The 21,723-nt window shown below is 41.1% G+C and overlaps 1 protein-coding gene across 5 annotated transcripts in view; it reads left to right on the top strand.

The window, feature by feature from the left end:
- LOC144521016 (uncharacterized) overlaps positions 1–21,210 on the top strand; it is a 44,296-nt gene extending 23,086 nt beyond the window's left edge. For 3 of the 5 annotated variants that reach the window (XM_078255210.1, XM_078255209.1, XM_078255211.1), the window contains exons 2-9: positions 2,984–3,164; positions 4,744–4,798; positions 4,962–5,052; positions 5,195–5,655; positions 5,984–6,148; positions 6,955–7,116; positions 14,145–14,279; positions 17,501–21,210. In XM_078255210.1, coding sequence (XP_078111336.1) covers positions 3,052–3,164; positions 4,744–4,798; positions 4,962–5,052; positions 5,195–5,655; positions 5,984–6,148; positions 6,955–7,116; positions 14,145–14,279; positions 17,501–18,001 — 1,683 coding nt within the window. In that variant the 5' untranslated portion in view covers positions 2,984–3,051 and the 3' untranslated portion in view covers positions 18,002–21,210. The remainder of the gene's footprint in view (positions 1–2,983; positions 3,165–4,743; positions 4,799–4,961; positions 5,053–5,194; positions 5,656–5,983; positions 6,149–6,954; positions 7,117–14,144; positions 14,280–17,500) is intronic. The other 2 variants (XM_078255212.1, XM_078255213.1) reach the window with 2 other exon arrangements.
- The last annotated feature ends 513 nt before the right edge of the window (positions 21,211–21,723 follow it).

Here is a 21,723-nt window from a genome sequence, read left to right as displayed (position 1 = left end):
TTTTTCTGTCTTTCCCTGATTTTTTGCATCTTCTCCCACCTGTCTGTCCTTTCATCCTACTTATTTGCTGTGTCTCATCACATCTCTCTCCTACCCTTCCCTTACATTCACCCTCTCCATCTCGTTTTATTTCTCTCTCCACGGCGTTGCACTCTGTCTGCCTGCCTGTCTGTCTATTCCATAAAGGGCTGTCTAAGGCCTCTGCTCTGCTAATTCATTCGTTGTGCATCGCCTAACATATCTGCAGGGTCAGGCAGACAGACAGAGAGAGAGGAGAGGAAGGGACCAAGAAAAGAGGACATGGAAGAAGAAAAAAAAATGCAGTTTTATCTCCAAGAAACAGAAAGCTAGAGCCAGATCCTGTGGTGTCTCTGTCTCACTCACAATATATAGTAGCTTGCCATGACCTCCTTCTGCTCATTGCTTGCTTTGTGATTTCGATCCCTGATGTTCAGCTTTCTCTCTAATACTTAAACCACTTTGCTGCCATTGTCTGTTTTTATAAAGGAATATACAGCATATGCAAGTGTATACATGTGTGTGTTGTTTTGCCTCTGGGAAATGTGCAGAGCAGTGAGTGCAGGTATTGACAACTGTTCTTTGTGCCTAAAAGGCAGTAATTGTGGACATATTTGTACCTTAACCTAAACATATTGTTTGTTCAAGTGAGATTTTGGAGGCTATACTTCAGGAGCCGGTTGCACCAGCTCTTTGTAAATTTAGCCTACTTATAATGTAAATGTTTACGCATACATTTAAACGGGTTTGCACGACACAAACTAGTTCTTATGTAGAGATTAGATATGTACACCCAGTGAATGCCAGGTGTCACCCCAGCTAATTGAGCTAACTGACAAAACTAACATTAGCTTGCTAATATATGACCCATTAGAGGTCATATATTAGAGGTAATAGTATAATGCTGTTTAATATTAATGTTAACGAAGAAGATTTTAGATTGCATTTCACAAAATCAACACAGTATTTATAGAACATTATGCCAGTAGTGTTAGCCTAACTGACCAAATAGTCTCAGTCAGGTTAGCATAATCAGATATTTCCCACTAATTCTAAACTGCATGTACACTGCTGACTCTGAAACTCCTGTTTATCCATGTATGCATATATACATATAACAAAGCGATACCTACATCTACAAGGATTTGTAGTTAAGTTGAATATGTTGTTTGGCCTAAAATTTTTATTTTTGTAATTATGTTACAGCTTGTGGTGCTATACAGTGACTAAGTAAAGCTTTGATCAGCTAAGACATTGCTTAAGTTTTAATGGTATAACCAAATTAAAAAATCCCTAGTTTAAGACCTGGTAATAGTTAGGTAGAAAATACTTCACACACAAACCTAGTAATACATTTATGAATAGCCAATCCTGAACTCCTTTATCATGGCTAAGCAGAGGTGGACAAAGTATTGAAATCCTTTACTTAAAATGAACCAATACTACAATGTATAAATAGTCCACTAAAAGTAAAATTCCTGCCATCAGATATTTTATTTACAGAGGTATTTTCAGTAAAATAAAGTACTCCTCACTGTAAGTAATAATTGCTTCCTGGGAGAAGTGATGCTGTTAGTTTTACCTACATTATAAAAGGGTGAAATACACTAATTTGGTTTCTTTCTGACATGAGAAAACTGTAACTCAAACGAAGATGATAACACATTGCTCTTTGCGCTTTATTATTTTTTTTTATTTCTATCTTTATTTTTAATTTAATGTACTGTGTACATATACTTATATTGTTTATACATATACTTATATTGTTAAATATTCCATCTAGAGAATGTGTGACGTGCACCAACAACACCAAAACAAATTCCTTGTATGTGTTAAAAACGTACTTGGCAATAAAACCCCTTCTGATTTCCGATTTCTGATTGTCCTTTTTACATTTCTGTTCATGTATAGATACAAAAACACAATGACACTTTAGAGGTGTTGGTAGGTGTATTTCTTTTGCTTTTTTCAGAGCCAGGCTAGCTATTTTCCCCTGGCCCCTTCTTTATGCAAAGCTAGACTAAACACATCTACTTTACGCATAGACATGAAGTTGGTATATTGGACTTCTCGTGTCACTTTCAGAACGAAAGCAAATTTCCCAAAACTATTCCTTTAAAACTCTTTTTTAGCATGCAATTCTCATCAGAGATAATTGTGTCTGACATGAATTCAGTGTGTGTGTGTGTGTGTGTGTGTGTGTGTGTGTGTGTGTGTTTCACAAGAGGAGTTGTATTATTAGAGAGCACGATTTAACGCAATAAAGAGGAGGAAAGAGAAGGCCTGAAAAGGGAGTGGGTGGTTGTGGATGGTTTATTTACCCTTGTGTGTCAGAGAGGTAGAAGTATTTGGGGTATAAAAGAGGTAAAAGTGTTTTCTTGTTTGCAGTAGAACACTCATTACAACATGTTTACCACTGTTTATTAGAAATGAAAATCTTGTTGTGAGTGTTTCAGTCACTGTTGATTGGAGAGAAAAAAAAGAAAGCCTTCTGCCAGGAATTGAAGTGTAGCAGCATTGGATCTGGTCCTTTCGACAGTGAGACTCACTCTGGGGAGCTCAGCTGGTTTTTCCTGTTAAACCAACACAAGAATCTCTTTGGCTAGTCAAATGAATGTTACGGTATCATTTGATCTTTTTTTAACAACAAAAAGAAAGAGGGTGATGAAACCTATTTTGGCATGCTCATACTGGCTGCCTTGTAAGGTGTTCTATTTTCTGTGCATTATTCTCCTCGTGAGTCAAAAATAGAAACTGATATGTCAGAAAGAGACAGTGACAAAAAGCCAGAAGCAAACCAAGCACACACACACACACACACACACACACACACACACACACACACACACACACACACACACACACACTTTTATCACCTCACTTTCTGCAGCATTTCTTCAGTTTGTTCTTATCTCTCATGTCACTCATATCTTTTTTCTTTCTTCCTCCACCCGTATCTCTGCAGGTTTTCCTGAGCAGACGGAGTTTGAGCTTGAGTGGAAGTGAGTGAATAAGCAAGAGGGAGTAGGTGTCATGGATGCCGTGGACCCGACCTACCAAAACTTGCTGCTCCTGGGAGCCATTGCAGCAGCATCCGCTTTTGTGGTCACCATCCTTATTGTCCTTGTCTGTGTTGGTTGCCAAAGGTAAGGGGACGGTGACATGACTTGAAATGTGAAAAAAAGGAAAGGGCAGACTGAAAAAAAGGAAAGAGAACAGCCAGAGTTTTATCTTCTCTGCTGCCAGCTTTCTGTGCCCTCCCTGATCACTCTCATCATCCATTCCTTCTTTTATGTGCCTCTACTTCTTATGAACTCTTCTCCTCCCTTCTTTCTCTTCCCTCCATCCGTCCTCTCTGTCTCTTTTATCCCCTACTCTGAGCAGAGTGGCAGTAATGAATGTTAATGGCTGCGAGTGTCAGATCAGATGAAATGATGTTTACAGGACACTGAGGAGACAGGCCAGAGTCAGAGCAGCCTCACATCACCCCTCTTTTAAGCAGACTCCTCAGCAGGCAAAAGCAATGGAACACCCCGCGGTTTAAAGAGGATCAGACTCTGACCCAGGCAAGAGTAATGGAACAGCCTATGGTTGTTGTTTTTTTCAGAACCCTCTGGGACCAATCAGAGGCTGCACTGTGTCTTTGTTGCCATGGGATACACAGATAAAGATCTAGAGAAATGTCGGACCAGCTCATGTCATAGAAGTAAAACCACACTATTGTTAAGATCTAAAGAATGAAATATAACCCCCCCCCCCCCCCCCCCCCATGGATGACGGTAATGTTGGGGGGCAGAGTGTTCATATACAAATGGGAAGAGATACCTTCTACTATTGATTTAAAAATACCCCTCAGGATTACAGTAGATATATTGTAAGTAATTGTGGCCATTCTTTATACATCTTTATCCCTTCATGTCATTTTTACCTTAACCCCCCTCCTGTGTCGTGTTATTATGAACATCTCCAAGGGGAGCTCTCTTTGCCTTCTCATGGTTCCCTTGGGGAATGATGGCCATATGTTTGTGCGAATAGGATTGAGTTCCAGCTCACTAGAGGAGACAATAGCTAGCTCCAGTGACATGGATCTGACATGACTGACCGTGGTACTTTTTATGTTCAGTTACATTTTAAGCAACTTGTATAATTAGACAATTTTTTTATGATTCCTGCCCCCGTTTGCAATCCAGAAATGCTATTTATGCAGCAGTAAGATCTCACAGTATATATGTGATGCAGATCCTCAATCTCCAAAGTGAGAGAAAGTGGATGGGGAGGAAAAAACAGTTGACACATTCACACCTGCACCCAGGAGCTTTTATCTTCATCTCATCACTCTCAACATATCAACAGTTTCCTGTAGCTACAGCCACCTCCAGGGTGTTAAACTACTCTAGATACATGTTTTGCATAATACTAATACCAGAGGATAGTAAAGGGAATTACCAAAATAACAAAATAACAATTGTACGTTTGCTTGGGATCGTTGTGAAAAAAAAGAAAAAAGAAACACAAACGTTTCTCAGTGAAGGACATCCTCCGCTTTGGCAAAATCCTGAGTCATGCTCCACTCACTGTTTGACTGGGTTCTTGCTATTATTCAAGGACTTTTATGCCCTAACCAGAGTTGGATGCTGATAGTATCTATCTGCTCTGAGTGTGTGTATATGCTCTTTCTCTGTCTACTGGCTCCTGTTGACCTTCCTCACTCTGATGTTGTGTCAGAAAAAGCAAGAGCAAGCACCCCCCAGCCGGAGAGAAAGGGACATCTGTAAATATGGTGAGACATGCTTTCATTTTACTCCCTCTTTCTCCCCTCCCCCTCACTATCGCCTTCTGCTCCGTTCTATGTATCCTTTCTCCCTGAATAGCTGGTAGTATATGCGGATGCACATACATGCGTTTGGATGTTTTATTCCTTGTATCAACATGTGTTGTTACAGCAGGGTACCCTTCGACACCCAAAACTAAACTCCATGAGCAAATCTGACACCAGGCTGCATGAGATCAATCGCTTTCCCTGCAATGGAAACTGTAAGTGATGAGTGACAGTTTGTATGTGACAATTTATTATATACAACACTGAGCTGTTTTCAGTCCTGCCACGTCCAACACTTAACTTCTCCCCCTCCTCCTCCTCCTCCTTCTCCACCTCCTCCTCCTCTCCTCTGAGCAGCTGTTAGCAAGAGCCGTCCAGCCAGTATGGATCTCCTGCTCCTCCATAGCCGGCGCTCCCAGACGGACCTGAGGCCCTCCCATGGGCGCCAGCTTCCACAGATCCCCACCAGTCCCCAGGGATCTGGCCAGGGGGGAGAAGTGGAGACAGGAGGGGATGGGGTAGGAGGAGCAGGAGTAGGGGGGGGAGGAGGAGGAGGAGGAGGAGGAGGAGGAGGAGGAGGAGGGGGGGAGGCTAGAGACCACACCTACACCGAGGTGGGCATACGGAACAACCCCACCCCCACCCACTGCCTGGATGACGGCCTTTATGAAAGCGTAGGTGTGCGGGAAGGTGACGCGGGCCCCAAGGTACCCTCGGCCCCGCCATCAACATCAAACAACACTCCAGCTACAGTCAGAGCTGCCCAAAGTCCCCCAGTTCCAGCCAACGGAGCTCGCAATGGGAACGGGCATGTGAATGTACGTACATACACACAGATTCCACACTGTAATCCTATATTATGTTTTGAATGTGCTATGCGGTCGTTACTTCACAAGTCTTACACATGCTAACCTGTGTTGCCTGCAAAGGGAGGGAAAATAATAGCAGCAATATTTTAGACCTTAGTGTGACAGCTATAACAGTTATTTCTTTGTTTGCCTATAGATGGCATGCATCATCAGCTTTTGTATGTGGGTCTAAAGTGCTGGAGCTGCAGCTGTTAGGGTGTTTTGCATTATGACAATAACTTTGTTGGTAACTGACATCTCTGTTGTGCGTGTGTTTCTTTGTCTTTTTTTCTCACAGGGTGGCAGAGGGAACGGCAGAGGGAATGGCGCGATTAATGGACCGATGACAGGAAGAGGTAATGGTGCGAGTGGGGTCAACAGGTCACCTCTGTCTTCTGTCAACTCCTTGGCCATTCAAGATCCAACTGCAGCTGAGTATGCTTCCATACGGAAGTTCAGAAAGGTACCAATACACATACATTTCTATCAAATATTCTTGTTGATTAGTAGTTTGGTTTGATAAAAATGTTATTAATTTTCTTACTAACCCAGACTTGGATCAACTCATAGATTCCTTAAGTGTGTTGTAGGGCTGTACACTGCAATAATACTGTAGCATTTCCAACAAGAAGTCCAATGTGTGCTAATACAAAAACAGAGATGTTGCTGTACTTTACAGGTATGCTCGTCAAACAAAGAATGACAGATAACATCACCTGATGTTTTGTCATTCCTGAAAGTTGTGTGATTAGATTTGATGGGATGTATTTACCAGGTGTGCTGGCGTAAAAGATGACGTTTATCTCTCTCTCTCTGTTATGTAACGTATCTATGGCTACGAAGTATTGCAACATCATAGTAGAGGCTGGCAGCAAGAGGCCTCAGAAGGAAATAACTTGGCAATATATCTTTAGAAGAATTGTCAAAGCTAGGATAATGTGTACAGTATTAGAGAAGGTGAATATTTTAAACTTTAAATTGAGTAGTTTACGGTTTACCAAACCTTCAGAGGGATTAAAAAAAAAAAAAAAAAAAAATACAATTCTTCAAAACTGCATCATAACATATAGCGCTTCATATTTGCTTATAAGTGAAATACTTCAAAGAATACAAAGTCAGCCTAACCTCAAATTATAATGCCCCCTTAATAGGTTTAATATACTTATATGTAGCCTACTCTGACAAGTTCAAATAAACTGTGGACTATGTGGATTTTGTGCTGTGTTCTTTGACTGAAAGTGATGTTTTCACTGGACTCAATACCTCAAGGTCGACAAGACAAACAGGAAGGAAAATAATGGGGGCGACAGCCAGTCAGACAGTCAATCGAGCGTGAGTGATTCACCCTCTACAGCTCCTCCTCCACTACATCGCAGTCAGGAGTTTCTGCGCAAAGGACTGGAGCCGTTTCACCTGCACTCCTTCCCAAAGGTACAGGAATCATTGGCTCAATATGCTCGGTCTCAAGCTTACTAATGCATTGTATCACCCAAACAGACGCCTTACCAAACTGTGAGTCTGTCTATTTACCACCAGAGGGCCCTGTCCACAAACTAGAAGCTCTTTATAGTCAGACTTACTGTAACATAGGATTTAAATTTTTTTAGTCACTTGATGTCTTCTTATTGGATTTTACCACACATTTATCATTATCATAAATAGTCAGTGTATATGTGCGCATATGATTGAAACACAATCATGATTGATTCAATTCACAGACTTCTATTTACAGTTTTTTCCAACTGCTTACACACAAAATCTTTTCATGTCACACGATTTTTGAAACCTCTCACTCAAAGTGCAAAACTACACAGAAAATCTCCAAAACCATGAGCTATTTCTCAGCCTTTCACTCAGTTTTCGATTGCATAAAACACTTTTTTCAAAACACTACACAAAATTCTCTACCTAAGGGACAGTTCGGTATTTATGGAATGGACCACCGGAGGAAAATAGGGGAGGGTCGTGTCTTTTTATTCTTTGCTGAGGGCAGGGTCATCCAACATTTTTCAGTTCAGAGGGGGGGGTCACCCAACTTTTGTATTCATGAAACAGCAAAATTTTAAAGTGGCTTGTTTGGTGCATATTTTTCCATGTAGCTCCATGTAGCTCTCTCAGTCTCTGCCCTCCTTCGCTACCAGATGGGTCTGACCCATGAGTTTGCTGTGGGGCAGGGCATAGACATATGGGGGCAAGGGGAGCTGCCCCTGGTGGCTGAAACGGATAATTGCATTGTTTAAAAAAATTAGTGGAATAATTCTGGCATGACCAGATATTTTATAAATATCTTAAATAACACAAAACAACTAAATGGTGGTAGGTAATACATCAGATTTCATATACTGCTTTAGTAAAAAAAAATATTACCTGGCTGACGATGGGAGCAGCAGGACGCAAAAAACGAAAATGACTGTTGTACTATGTCTGGACATCTTACCGTGCCATGGTTGCAATAAAGGTTTCCTAAATGCCACATTTGATGTCAGCTTACTAATTGATTGCGGGTTTTGTGTAGATTTGGACTTTTATACGTTTATTCCACTTTGTTTAAACGGCGAAGTGGAGAAAGCCTAGTGACGAGTCCATAGCAACCAGTTTGTGTGTTGAATATTACCCAGAGTGCCTTGCTGAATGGTCTCAATATTTTATTGTTTTATTTCATGTGAATACTAGTTTACTAGAGGAGTAACTTAGTATTTGAAGTAATGCAGTAATGCAGGAATTGTGCATTTAGTTTCCATGCTTATTTTGTTTCCACAACTATGTTAGTGAGTAAATCTACTGAAATGGCCACCACACCATAACAGAGGAGTGGGATGTGTCAGATCAGAATGCAGAGGTTTAGTCTTGTATTTCATAGCTGTAAAAAAAACAAAAACAAACAATGGAAATCTGTATATATTTGCCAAATGCAAACCAGTACAGAATGTATTGATAAATTGTTGGGAGAGGGTCATGCCTTTATCCTGAATTGTCTTGGAGGGTCATAGAATATTTTTTATTGGCGAGGGGAGGGTCATGTCTTTTTTGGCTAAAGGTCCCAAAACTCTTCTGGTGGCCCCTTAAATAAATAATGAACAGTCCCTAAAACAAAAAAATCTACACTTATTTACCAGGGTACACACACACACACACACACACACACACTCCTCACATGTGCAAACACATTATGCTTAACTGAACACTAACCAATCACTGCTTTAGTATAGGCCTATACAGAGGTCAAAGGTCAGATTACCTGTTTTGGACAATGGATGCCAACAATAGACAGAGAGCAAGAGGAGGAGGAGGGAAGGAGAGAAGGAAGGAGAGCCATCTCTGATGAGATCAGGGCCACACTTATTCATCATGTGATCAACCACAGATTGACCATGAGAGAAGCCCATCTTGAGTAGCTTTACAATGGCGTCCATACTTCAAACCTTCAGAAATGAGAACAGGCATGCAACTATCTAATGACTATTTCAGCATTATACAGTTTTTCCAACTGCTTACACATAAAATCTTTTCATGTCACACGATTTTTGAAATCTCTCACTCAAAGTGCAAAACTACACAGCAAATCTCCAAAACCATAACCTATTTCTCAGCCTTTCACTCAGTTTTCAATCGCATAAAACACTTTTTTCAAAACACTACACACAATTCTCTACCTAAGACACAAAAATCTAACAGGAAGTGACTTGCTTTCCTTTTCTAAACACAACCAATCAAAATGCTACACTTATTTACCAGGGCGCACACACACACTCCTCACATATGCAAACACATTATGTCATAAGTGAACACTAACCAATCACTGCTTTAGTATAGGCCTATACAGAGGTCAAAGGTCAGATTACCTGTTTTGAACAATGGATGCCAACAATAGACAGAGAGCAAGAGGAGGAGGAGAGACAGACAGGGGACGACAACGAGGAGGAGGAGGAGGGAAGAAGAAGAAGGAGAGCCATCTCTGATGAGATCAGGGCTACACTTATTCATCATGTGATCAACCACAGATTGACCATGAGAGAAGCCCATCTTGAGTAGCTTTACAATGGCGTCCATATTGCATGCAACTATCTAATGTATATTTCAGCATTACAAATCAATCAGACTTTGTTTGTGCATACAATGCCCCCCCCCCCGCCATGACACACAAGCATGCACAAACACACACACACACACACACACACACACACACACACACACACACACACACATATTCTTTATTCTAAAAATGATACCTTTGGTTTACATATGTTTGTAGTTTTGCTTTCTTGTTTCATGCTACTGTATACAACACTGTGCTACTCTTACATACGCGATGTTTTCCACAATACATATTTTCTGTTTTACTGTAACATTGCATTGTTGTTTACAGTACACTTTTCAACCCCTCTCAGCAGATTACTTTCTCTCTAGAACATTGTAAATGTAGATATAAGCCTAAGAAAGACAAAAGAGCTTTAGATTTAGAACAACAGTGTGTACATGGTATATCCAAAAATGTACTATTATGAAAAAAAGTGTTTGCCATTTGATGCAAATGCTTCATTTTGAAATGTGTTTATGGTATGGTATTTTGAATGCAGTGTTTAATTTTGAAGGAGCTGTGAGGCATTTTGCATTTTGTGTGTGCAGTTTTGGGAATTGTGTGTAGAGTTTTGAAAAAAGGAGACAGTTTTGAAAACGTGTGTAAGCAGTTGGAAAAAACTGTAACCAACCTTAATAACTATAACTATGTTTTTAAGATTTTTAGAATTTATTTGAATGTCCAAATCACATTATAGTGTTGTATGCGCCAGCTAGGATATGTTTATAAACACTCAAGGCCACCGTTTAGGGCAGTTCTGAGAGGGAAGAAGAGGGACAATGATCGGATGGTGATCAGCCTTTCCTGAGGGTTTGCTGGCACACACATCCATTTTCCGTGTGTGTGTGTGTGTGTGTGTGTGTGTGTGTGTGTGTGTGAGAGAGAGTTTGGCATTGCATAAAACAGGTGACTTTGTCTTTTATTGTTAGTGTAGATTGATAAGGCTGTTTAAACAATTTTGCCTTGGCTGCGAATGTCAGCCCAGTTGTTGACCTGCACTTTTAATATTTGATTGCTAAATCCTGTGTGTGTGTGTGTGTGTGTGTGTGTGTTTCTTCCACCCAGTTGCCCTTTTTTCAGTGCTGCAGCAGCATTAGAGTGGCCAGAGTAAAGAGTGGAAGGATGGATTATGTAAGAGCTTTGCAGGCTGCCTGCCTCTGTGTGTGTGTGTGTGTTTGTGTGTGTGTGTGTGTGTGTGTGTGTGTGTGTGTGTGTGTGTGTGTGTGTGTGGGGGGGGGGTGTTCCCGGTTAATTTATCAGCAAGTCTATCTAGAAATGGCTAACAGGTAGCCAGCAGCCAGTGTGGGGATAAATAATGTTCACATATTGAAGCCATTTACTCTGCCCCGGCTTCTATTACTCATTCTCACTGCACAGGAGGAGCATATAAAAGTTTAATCATCCTTGGTTGCATGTGCCCATACCACTACATTCTTTCTAATTGGTTTCTAATTGGTTTCTGATCAACAACAGTGACAGAGCAGTTTTTTGTTTCGGTAATGTTTTATTATGAAGTCCATTTTGTATTAAACAGACAGTTTTGTTTTGTTATTTATAAAAGGATCACATATACGTACTATGAAGCAGATAGAAAATGCAAATACAATACGAAGAACTTTGTCAATTGAACATTCAGTATTTGTGAAATGTAGCAATTTAAGTTGAGTTTTAGTAATTCTCAATTTAAGTAACGTTGCAAAAATGACCTCTACCAGTAGAGTTAAATGGGGGTTATGCTTTTGTTGCATTGTTTTTATGTTAGTGGATCTGTCTATATGTCTGTCATCACAACGATATCTTTAACTGAAAATATTTGCATAACACCTGGTGCAAAAGTTGGTCACAGATCAAGGAGTAACTGATTAACTATTTTGGAAAATTCAACTGAGCAGGCATTCTGTGTGATTTGCATAGTATAAGGCAATTTAGTTATTTGTTTGTTTTTGAAAAGATACAGACTTTTACAGACATTTTGATAGGAAACGCTTAATAGCAAAAGTAACATAAAGCTGTGGCAACAAAGCAAATGTAATAAGATGTCAGTTGCATTTGATGCCAGTTAGGAACTGGTCTCAGAGCAGCTGCCAGCTGAGGGGATCATTACCAACTCCCACTCTCTTTTAGTCTGGCTATCACCAGACCAAGCTCAATCTTTTAAGACTGAACATTAGTCTGGGGAGTCTGCTCTGTATTTTCTACTGCACAAGAGGCGTGATCAACGGACATAGTTCAAATGACTCTGTACGCAATTGGATAGTCCTTCAACCAATCAGACCAACGATCCGTGTGACATAGCAGCGACAGCGGCATCAACGGGTTGCTGCGCTTCAGTGGCCGCTATGTTGAATGTAAACAAGAAGCTGCTTGGTCGCGTCTCTATCGTCATCGTGTTAAACCCGCCAATAGCGCGCCAGGTGGATAAGCCAGTTTGTGATTGGTCCCAGCAAAATTGTAACGGAAGCAGGATAGATAAATGTACAGGTTTCCAGCCTGAGCTGCAGGGCGAAATCAAATCGCCGGCAGATCAGGCTGGGTTTACTCAGTCTAACTCTCTTTTTGACCACAGTGCCACTTGCTGATTCGTTTGTTTGAATCTTCACAGGAAAGCTCCCCTTGGAGAGCCAAAAAGAAGTAAAAAGCCAGATCATTTAACATGGGTAGATATTGTTAAAATAGAGACATCTATCATAAAAAAACTCTAGAAGTGACACTTTTATGACCATAACCTTGTTTGGTCAGTCATTTTGATCACAGCAGTACTGATCAACTTTAATAAAGCAGTCCATATTACAGTTTTTTCCAACTGCTTACACACGTTTTCAAAACTATGTCTTCTTTTTTCAAAACTGTACACACAATTCCCAAAACTGCACACGCAAAATGCAAAATGCCTCACAGCTCCTTCAAAATGAACACTGCATTCAAAATACCATAAACACATTTCAAAATGAAGCATTTGCATCAAATGGCAAACACTTTTTTTCATAATAGTACATTTTTGGATATACCATGTACACACTGTTGTTCTAAATCTAAAGCTCTTTTGTCTTTCTTAGGCTTATATCTACATTTACAATGTTCTAGAGAGAAAGTAATCTGCTGAGAGGGGTTGAAAAGTGTACTGTAAACAACAATGCAATGTTACAGTAAAACAGAAAATATTGATGGACAAAGCATCACGTTTGTAAGAGTAGCACAGTGTTGTATACAGTAGCATGAAACAAGAAAACAAAAGTACAAACATATGTAAACCAAAGGTATCATTTTTAGAATAAAGAATATGTGTGTGTGTGTGTGTGTGTGTGTGTGTGTGTGTGTGTGTGTGTGTGTGTGTGCGTGCGTGTGTGTCATGGCGGGGGGGGATTGTATGCACAAACAAAGTCTGATTGATTTGTAATGCTGAAATATACATTAGATAGTTGCATGCAATATGGACGCCATTGTAAAGCTACTCAAGATGGGCTTCTCTCATAGTCAATCTGTGGTTGATCACTTGATGAATAAGTGTAGCCCTGATCTCATCAGAGATGGCTCTCCTTTCCCTTCTTCCCTCCTCCTCCTCCTCCTCCTCCTCCTCCTCGTTGTCGTCCCCTGTCTGTCTCTCCTCCTCCTCTTGCTCTCTGTCTATTGTTGGCATCCATTGTTCAAAACAGGTAATCTGACCTTTGACCTCTGTATAGGCCTATACTAAAGCAGTGATTGGTTAGTGTTCACTTATGACATAATGTGTTTGCACATGTGAGGAGTGTGTGCGTGCGCCCTGGTAAATAAGTGTAGCATTTTGATTGGTTGTGTTTAGAAAAGGAAAGCAAGTCACTTCCTGTTAGATTTTTGTGTCTTAGGTAGAGAATTGTGTGTAGTGTTTTGAAAAAAGTGTTTTATGCGATTGAAAACTGAGAAATAGCTTATGGTTTTGGAGATTTGCTGTGTAGTTTTGCACTTTGAGTGAGAGGTTTCAAAAATCGTGTGACATGAAAAGATTTTGTGTGTAAGCAGTTGGAAAAACTGTAATCCCACAGTGCAAGTGTGTCATCCCTCCATGAAATCATGACCTCTGATCTTCAAAACAAATGTACTCTCTTTTTCACACACACACACACACACACACACACACACACACACACACACATACACACACACAGACACACACACGCACAAGTCGCTCTGACTGTGCAGCATGGTCACTGTGTAGGCCTACCTATTGAAAAAACCACACACAGTCAGGCACAACAAATCTCTCCCTACGTGTAAACGACGTGTAAACGTGTGTTTTCAAAATTGCTGCACCATTCCTATTTAATTGTGTGAATTACTTTTGCACAAAGCCCTCCGGATCATAATTGCAATACTTGCCTGCTCCTCAATTGATTTGGTTTACCAGGAGGCAGTGTTCATGGGCAATGGGGAGCAGTACATCTGGAAGCCTCCAGAGGAAGATGACATCATCACCTTGCACCCACCTCCACTCCGTGCAGAGAGCGTACAGGGGCACCCATCACCCCCAACTGCAAAGGAGGTAGTGTGTGTGTGTGTGTGTGTGTGTGTGTGTGTGTGTGTACAGGCAGACAGATATACAGACAGGTCTCTGATTTGTGACTGCTGTGTTTACTGATAGGGGGGCCCGTTTGATTGGGCATGCCATCATTACACCACTGCCCTGTGACCTGCCTGTCATACAAGGTTTCTGCTTACCAGAGGTTTTGTTTCAGCCGCCCCCATCCCCCTGCCTGAACCCTGACCCCAAATCTCCCAGCCCCCCCCCCTCTCCCCCCTCATCTATCTGTCTCCATCGCACAAGTCACCAGACGGATCGGACATCAGTATCACCTGCTGACAATTCATTATCACATTACACTTTACATTTATAGAGACGTTTGTTAAAGGTAAGCTATCTTGCCTCATCAGCCTACGCAGGCAGAATGTAATCAGCCCAGAATGGGATGTGGGCTACAAACTGACTATATATATATATATATATATATACAGTATAAGTATGGTGGAGTCTGTCTTCTGGTGAGAGGGGGGGGGACCTGCACTTGCCAATCATGTCACATACCCCACCACATTTGCAAGAACTCCACCACCCACTTCTCCACTCTCAACCCCCCTTTCGTTGCTCTCTGCTGGAAACATTATAACATCCTGAGAGTTACAAGCAGTCGGGGAACTTTAGACATGCGAGGGTTGGAGGTGTGTCCCTGAAATAGACCACTGTCTATTATTAGTCTGTGTTTGACTGAGCTTCTCTTTTTCATTATCAACTTCATCAGCTCAGGGAAGTCGTATTTCCATGTCAATAACTTTGTTGGTATATTTATGACTTAAGCTTGGGATTTAATAAGTCAGAGAATGAATGTATTGTTCACATAATCTAATAGAAAACAATCTAGATGACAAAAAAATGAATGGATAGTTTAATGTATCCTGAAAGGTGTGTAAGAGTTAAGGAAAGCTGCAGTTGTAATCTGTTGCTAAATTTCTTGTTTAAGCCAGTGTTGAGCCAATGAGTTTGGATCCTGTATGTGGAGATTAAGGGGTTAAGTCCCTGCTGTTTGGCTCATGAGTTAAACTCCTCCTCTGCAAATCAGACGGGTACACAAAGCAGCTGGCCTTGACTGCATTCTGCAATGCCTCTCTCTCTCTCTTTCTCTCTCCCAATTCTTCCTTTTAAACTTTCTTTCCATTTTTTTTCCTTCTCTTTGGTAAACTGTTTCTGTCCCTTATTTGCTGTGTTTTTCCATTTGTGAGTTTGTTGTTGCCCTAACATGCCCATGCCCATATACTTCTGTATTCTCTGGAGTTTGTCAGTTGCAGCCATCAAACGGTGTTGAGTTTCCACTCCCACCTTAATCTCCTCCTCTCTTCTGGCGTTCTCTCCTTCTGCTCCACTCTGTTTGTGGCTATTAGGAGGCGCTGCCTTCCCCAACCAATCACGTTGCACAAAGCATGTCTCACCAGTTGAATATTGACTGCTAACAGATCGTTTGGAAACGTGTGCCATATTTGCTATTCATAAAGTCATGCATACTCTTTTGTTTCCATGGATAATCAGTGTATGCTGAAATTAAATGTGACTTGGTGTGAGCAGAGAGCTAAAGCAGTATCAGAAGAGACATAACAGAAATGAGCACAGGCAGAGGGGAGGAGAAAAGAAAACGCACAATGCACAGGCTTCCTCAACAGCTGCAGCCCAGTTTTGAAATCCCCATCATCTTGTGACTTCCTTCCTCTGCTGCACAGAGCAGCAAATTCTGTGTGCACAAATGCACACACACAAACACACACAATTGCACATACACACACACAGACACACACTGCACATTGTGTGCACACATTTGTAGCTTAAGCCAGGGTCTTTGTTTATCCTAAAAGGTCACACAAGAGATACATGTATGTGGGGGCAGGGTATGTGTCCGAGACAGAGAGAGAGAGCGAGAGAGAGAGCGATATTCACAACTAAAGCCACAGTGGTTTGCACTTTCCCCAGCTTATATATATATATATATATATATATATATATATATATATATATATATATATATATATATATAATTATATTTTCTGTTATGTAAGACATGTAATGTAAAGGCACCATGAAAGTGACCATTGTCTCTATGCTCTAAGGTTTCAGTTTTTTGGTAGTGGAACAAAAACAAGGCTAATCTGTGAGTGTGTGTGTGTGTGTGTGTGTGTGTGAGAGAGAGAGAGAGAGTTTGCATAGCCAGTGTTTCTCAGGGCCACTCGATCAGAGCTTCTGGTCTGGGTGAACATGGAAGGTAAACATTACCATGTCCCACAATCCTCTCTGCTCTTGTGCTCCCCTTGTGGAATTTTGACACAGAAATGCCAGAGGTCACAGCTCTGGTTTATTCCAATTCCCCACAAAGCTTCACACATGCCTTTTAGTTGTGAGTCCTCGATATTAAAACATACATATATGCACAGACATACAGTAAACAAACTTGCAGATACTGTACAGTATGTGTATGCATTTACAGACACATGCATAACATGTACATAGGCCTCATTCCAAGCAAACAATATGTGAGCAAAGTCCAACCGTGAGCACAGTAAGTTGGCTGTCATCCATATCTTTTGCACCATACTCTGATGTTCTGTTACCAAAGTAGTTGAGGTGAAATTTTAACAGGTCCGTCCATCGTGAAGCTAACTTTGTCACTCTGACTAGACCTCAACAGACCGATAACACAGTTTATTCTGTCTTATCATACCAAGTCAAAATAGGTCAGGTTACAGCAGAGAGCAAGCCCCGTCAACACATGCGCAAACTACTGCACACACACCCTCACAATCCATGCTCACAAACACACACACACACACACACACACACACACACACACACACACACCAAATTTGCAGCATTGTATGTTTACTCTCATGTTCACATATTGTACCTTTATGTCTGACATATATGTAGACAGAAATAGCACATACATATAGGAAGACTGCACTGACTCATAGCTATGTAGAGAGACCAGTGATTGTAAAAAGAGACTTAAAGGTGGGAAACGTGATTCAATGACTGTTCATATCCCAGCACAGTACAGCATGTGTAGGCTATGTATCAGTTGTGGTTAGACATTCACTTATAGAAACAAGGCTGTGAATGACCAGAATAGTCACCTTCTATTTTAGGAGCTACCAGCCATAAACAGTAGGATGGAATTGTACTGTATGACTGACACCATACTCTGCTCTCCTACTGTGTGTTCTCAGATTGCAGACACCTACTCCATTGTGTGTAAAACCCAGAAGAAGAAACCTCCCATGGAAAACAACGGATCAAAGACCCTCCCACGCTCCTTTGGTGGAGGTTCCCGGGGCAGAGGTCGAGGAGTTCAGGGCCAGGCACGTTCCCAGGAGGAGCCCTGCTATGAGCCGGTAGGAGACAGGTCCTGGCCCACATGTGCAATGACAGAGTCTGACCCTGCGTACGCTACCATCAACACCCATCGGAAACGGGAGCAGGCGGCAACCAATAACAGCACAGCTGGGGGTTCTGCCACTATGAAGAGAAAGAAGCAGATGCCGCAGCAGCAGGCAGCACCAGCGGCACCTCAGAGCTCAGGACCCACCGCCCTGCCTACTAGAGGACTGCCTGGTGGGGAAAACTTCTATGAGACCATCAGCGATGTGAAACAAGGGGGCAACAGCTCCAGCACCACTACCATCTTCACCTTCAATGATGGGATGGAGATGTACGTCACCGGCCTGTAGCTGGCTGTCAGGCAGAAAGGGCCCAGAACCCACTGGTACAGAGTCATGAAAGGGACCCTCCTGTTCACCAGCCAACAGGTTGCTGTACATAGATACAAGGCCCTCTATAGACAAACAACATGAGGATCCATTTTGTGATGACATCAGGTATAAACAGGGTCTTAATCCAGGTTCAGACTTCCCTTGATTGGTCTGTACTTCAGAACCAGCCTAAGCCTAGTCCAGCCCCAATATGGACCAAATATGTTTTAACAAAAAAAAAAGAAAGAAAAGAAAACAAGAATATATGTCTTCAACCTACTGTGTCACTGACCATACTCACCTGTTTGTGCATCATTTTCCATAATATTTTATTTTTATATGAACACTGTACTCTTTAAAGAGTATGTGGTGTAACTCACACCCTGAGAGGAACACACTTTAATATACATTTAAAAAAAATAATGTGCATGCATTGTGCAAACACACACATGAGAATAGAAAGAAGTAGCAAGGTATATTGGGAGTATGAGGCACACTGTTAGCTGTTGTCACCCACACACGCACACGCACACACACACGCACGCACACACACACACACACACACACACACACACACACACACACACATGCCTCATCTTGGGGGGACTTATGTAATATAAGCAGATGGATGTCACAGAGATTTGCGGTGCTTAGCTTTCCCTCAGCAAACATCTGAAACCGGTTGTCTGTGTGGCCTGTTGCCTGGCAGACAGCATTGTGGTGCTTTGTTCAAACATAGGCCTAACATTTATAGGCCTGCTTAAACACAGAGGTAAGTGAAGGCTATAGTCCCCATTTCACAAATTACTATCATAAATGTGCCCTAAACGTGTTAGCAGTTCTCTATCAATAACAGCCATCATTATAACTATAAAAAAGTGAGTTTTCTGTAACTTTCAATCAACAATCCACGCTCCGATTTGACAAACATCTGTAGCCCGAGGCAACAGAGGCAAAACACCCCCACGCAGCTACACACATACTTGGCAGAGCCATGCGGGGTAAAGCGATCAGGTCAAGGGCATTTAGTGGGTTGTGCAAGAATTTCCCCAGCGTGATATGGGTGACAGATTTCACAATGCAAAACCTTTACTGTATTACTGGGAAAAATGAGAGAAGAATATTATTTTTAAAATAAGGAAACGAAAGAGTGCCCAAAGTAATACAGGATGCTTCATCCTGTGTAGTTAATATTTCATGTCCTTTGGGCACTGTAAATATCTGATTTAATGACTATTATAATTTTGCACTGCACAGCTGCAAGGGTGTTTGGCTTAATTGTGCATTGACATGCTGTAAAGGGTGTTTCCGAGTACAGTTCTCATTTGCTCTGTAGTCGTAAGTCAAAGCCAGAGCTCCCCATAGCTCAACAGAATCAAGTCTGGTGGTTGAAATAGCAACAGAGGGCTTAGACTCCAAGGAAAATAAAGAGCTGGGCATAAAGATTACCAGCCAGTGTCCTTTGGAAGGTTGCCCCTCACCCTCTACCCACACTCGTCTCCAGCCTCTTCTTCTCTTCAGTTTTAAACAATGTCTTTCCCATGTAGCTTTGGGGAACAGAAATAACTGAGGAAGAAAACAAAACATTAAAGGCTTAATAAATGTAAATAAAGATAAGAGGTGAAAAGGGATACAAACTGCTCACAGAAATGAAGGAAGCATTAGAATGATCTCACTGTGAGACAACCATGCAAAGAAAAAACGGGTTTAGAAAGGTTAGTAACATAAATTTATAAATGCTACTGTGTCAGAAAGTATGTAAAAACAAATGCACTCTGTATTTAATGCACTGTTTATTTTTTCTTACCTACTGATAATACCATTGGTTGAATAGCTCATGCCACTGCCATGAAAACAGTACGTTTATGTTGTTGGTGCAAATTTTTCCTGCTTGATCAAAAAAAGTGCATGCTTTGATATATGGAGATGAAAACAAATATTGTGGTACTTAATTGATCTCTTGTTTGTTAATCTTTTTTTTGCCATGTGATGCAAAGCAGCTTTCAGTTTTTTTTCCAAAGCAGCAACTTAAAGTAGGAGGAGGGTAGAGAAATAGAAAGATAGAGAGAAGCCATTGGTAGTTTAGAGCGTTGTTTATCCACCGCTCTGGGGGAGCAAGGAAGAGCGATAGAGGTGTGGAGGGAAAAGAGAGTATAAAAGAGAACAGAGTATAAACCTGGATAGGATCACTGCAAATCGACACGGACCCAAAGGACCATCCCACTTCTGACGTGTTTGCGTGCATACACGCACACGCACACACACACACACACACACACTTGAACATGCACTGCAACATTAACCCATGTGTGTTTCCAGGTTAGCGGATGAGACACATTTTGCGTCCACTTGGTCAGCCCTTTGCATATACTCCCTCCCCCAGCTGTCACTGACCTCTCTTTTCTCTGCTTCACCTCTCTTCCTCGGTGTGCAGCTGAGGGGCCTTTGATGTCTAGTTCTGAGAGACTCAGGGAGTGATATGGAGAGAGAGGGGGGGGGGGGGGGTGGAGATGCAGAGGCAGTCTGATATCAACAATGCACCAACGGCTCAACTACTGTCTGATATGAGAAATGGCTAACAGCTGAGTTGCTTAACAAGCTCTGTTGCGGCTTCCCTTAGACAATGCTGGCTGGAAATTGCTATCACACTTAATTCTTTTTCTCTGGCTATCACTTTATGTGTCACATTTTCTTTATCCTGAGAAAAAGCACTGATCTGATATATTTTGTTGGACACTGTTAAAACAGTATACACTGATTGAGACAGATGTTCATTGCACAAACAAATACAGTATGATAATGATGTAAATGTGTAAAATACTCTGTTGCTGTTCTGATGTTGTTCCAATGTAACATACAGTACACAGTATATTTGTTGAAAAAAAAAAAAGATGGTTATCACGGACACATTGTACTTTGTGGATGCAAAATGTTTCATGCTTTCCATGCAGATACAGATGCTGTTTGTTAATTGTCTTCAGATATAATTATGGGCCAATACTGCTGTGACAGCTGTAGCCAATGTTGTATGTTCTTAAAGCACAGGGTTTAGTTAACAAAAAAAATGAGTATAATAAAATATAGTGTGGCAGTGCAGATATGCAAAAGATTGTAATGTTTTATATTAACCTTCATAAAATATTAAAGTGAGTTTTTACTTTTCTAATAAAGTGGCACATTATAACGTGTGTTTGTCTTTTGCCTGTTGTCATATTGCTCTGTACAGGATATCAAAGTAGGCAGCAGTGTCAGTTTTCACGGCTCTGTAGCAGCCTCACAGTAATAACTGTAACTTGCGATGAATGCAGCTTGCAATAAAATGTGTTGTGTAAAATTAAGTAATAAACCAGAAGTTTCTGGGCTTTGCAGAGATTTTAGAATAGATTAGATAAAGGCATTCAGGTGCATCCAACAACTGAAACACAAACAAAATAATTGTTAAAAAAACAAATGTTATTAATAACAATTATTTGATCACGTTTATGCGTTACACATTTCCAACACGCACTCCAGTTCTAGGTAAAGAAAGCTTTTGAAAAAAATATCAAAATTGACTGATAATAGAGACAAGAACAGTTTAGCCAATCAAACATTTTACAGTATACACATTAATTGGACACAAGAACGAAGAATAAAAACATCACATTTGCGAGGCTTCTAATGCAATTGCCCCAACAATGCAATGCAGTCCGAAAGGGTCT

The sequence above is a fragment of the Sander vitreus genome, chromosome 7 (genome assembly GCF_031162955.1).
Source record: "Sander vitreus isolate 19-12246 chromosome 7, sanVit1, whole genome shotgun sequence".
NCBI lineage: Eukaryota > Metazoa > Chordata > Actinopteri > Perciformes > Percidae > Sander > Sander vitreus.
This window is presented reverse-complemented; position numbering and strand designations above follow the sequence as displayed.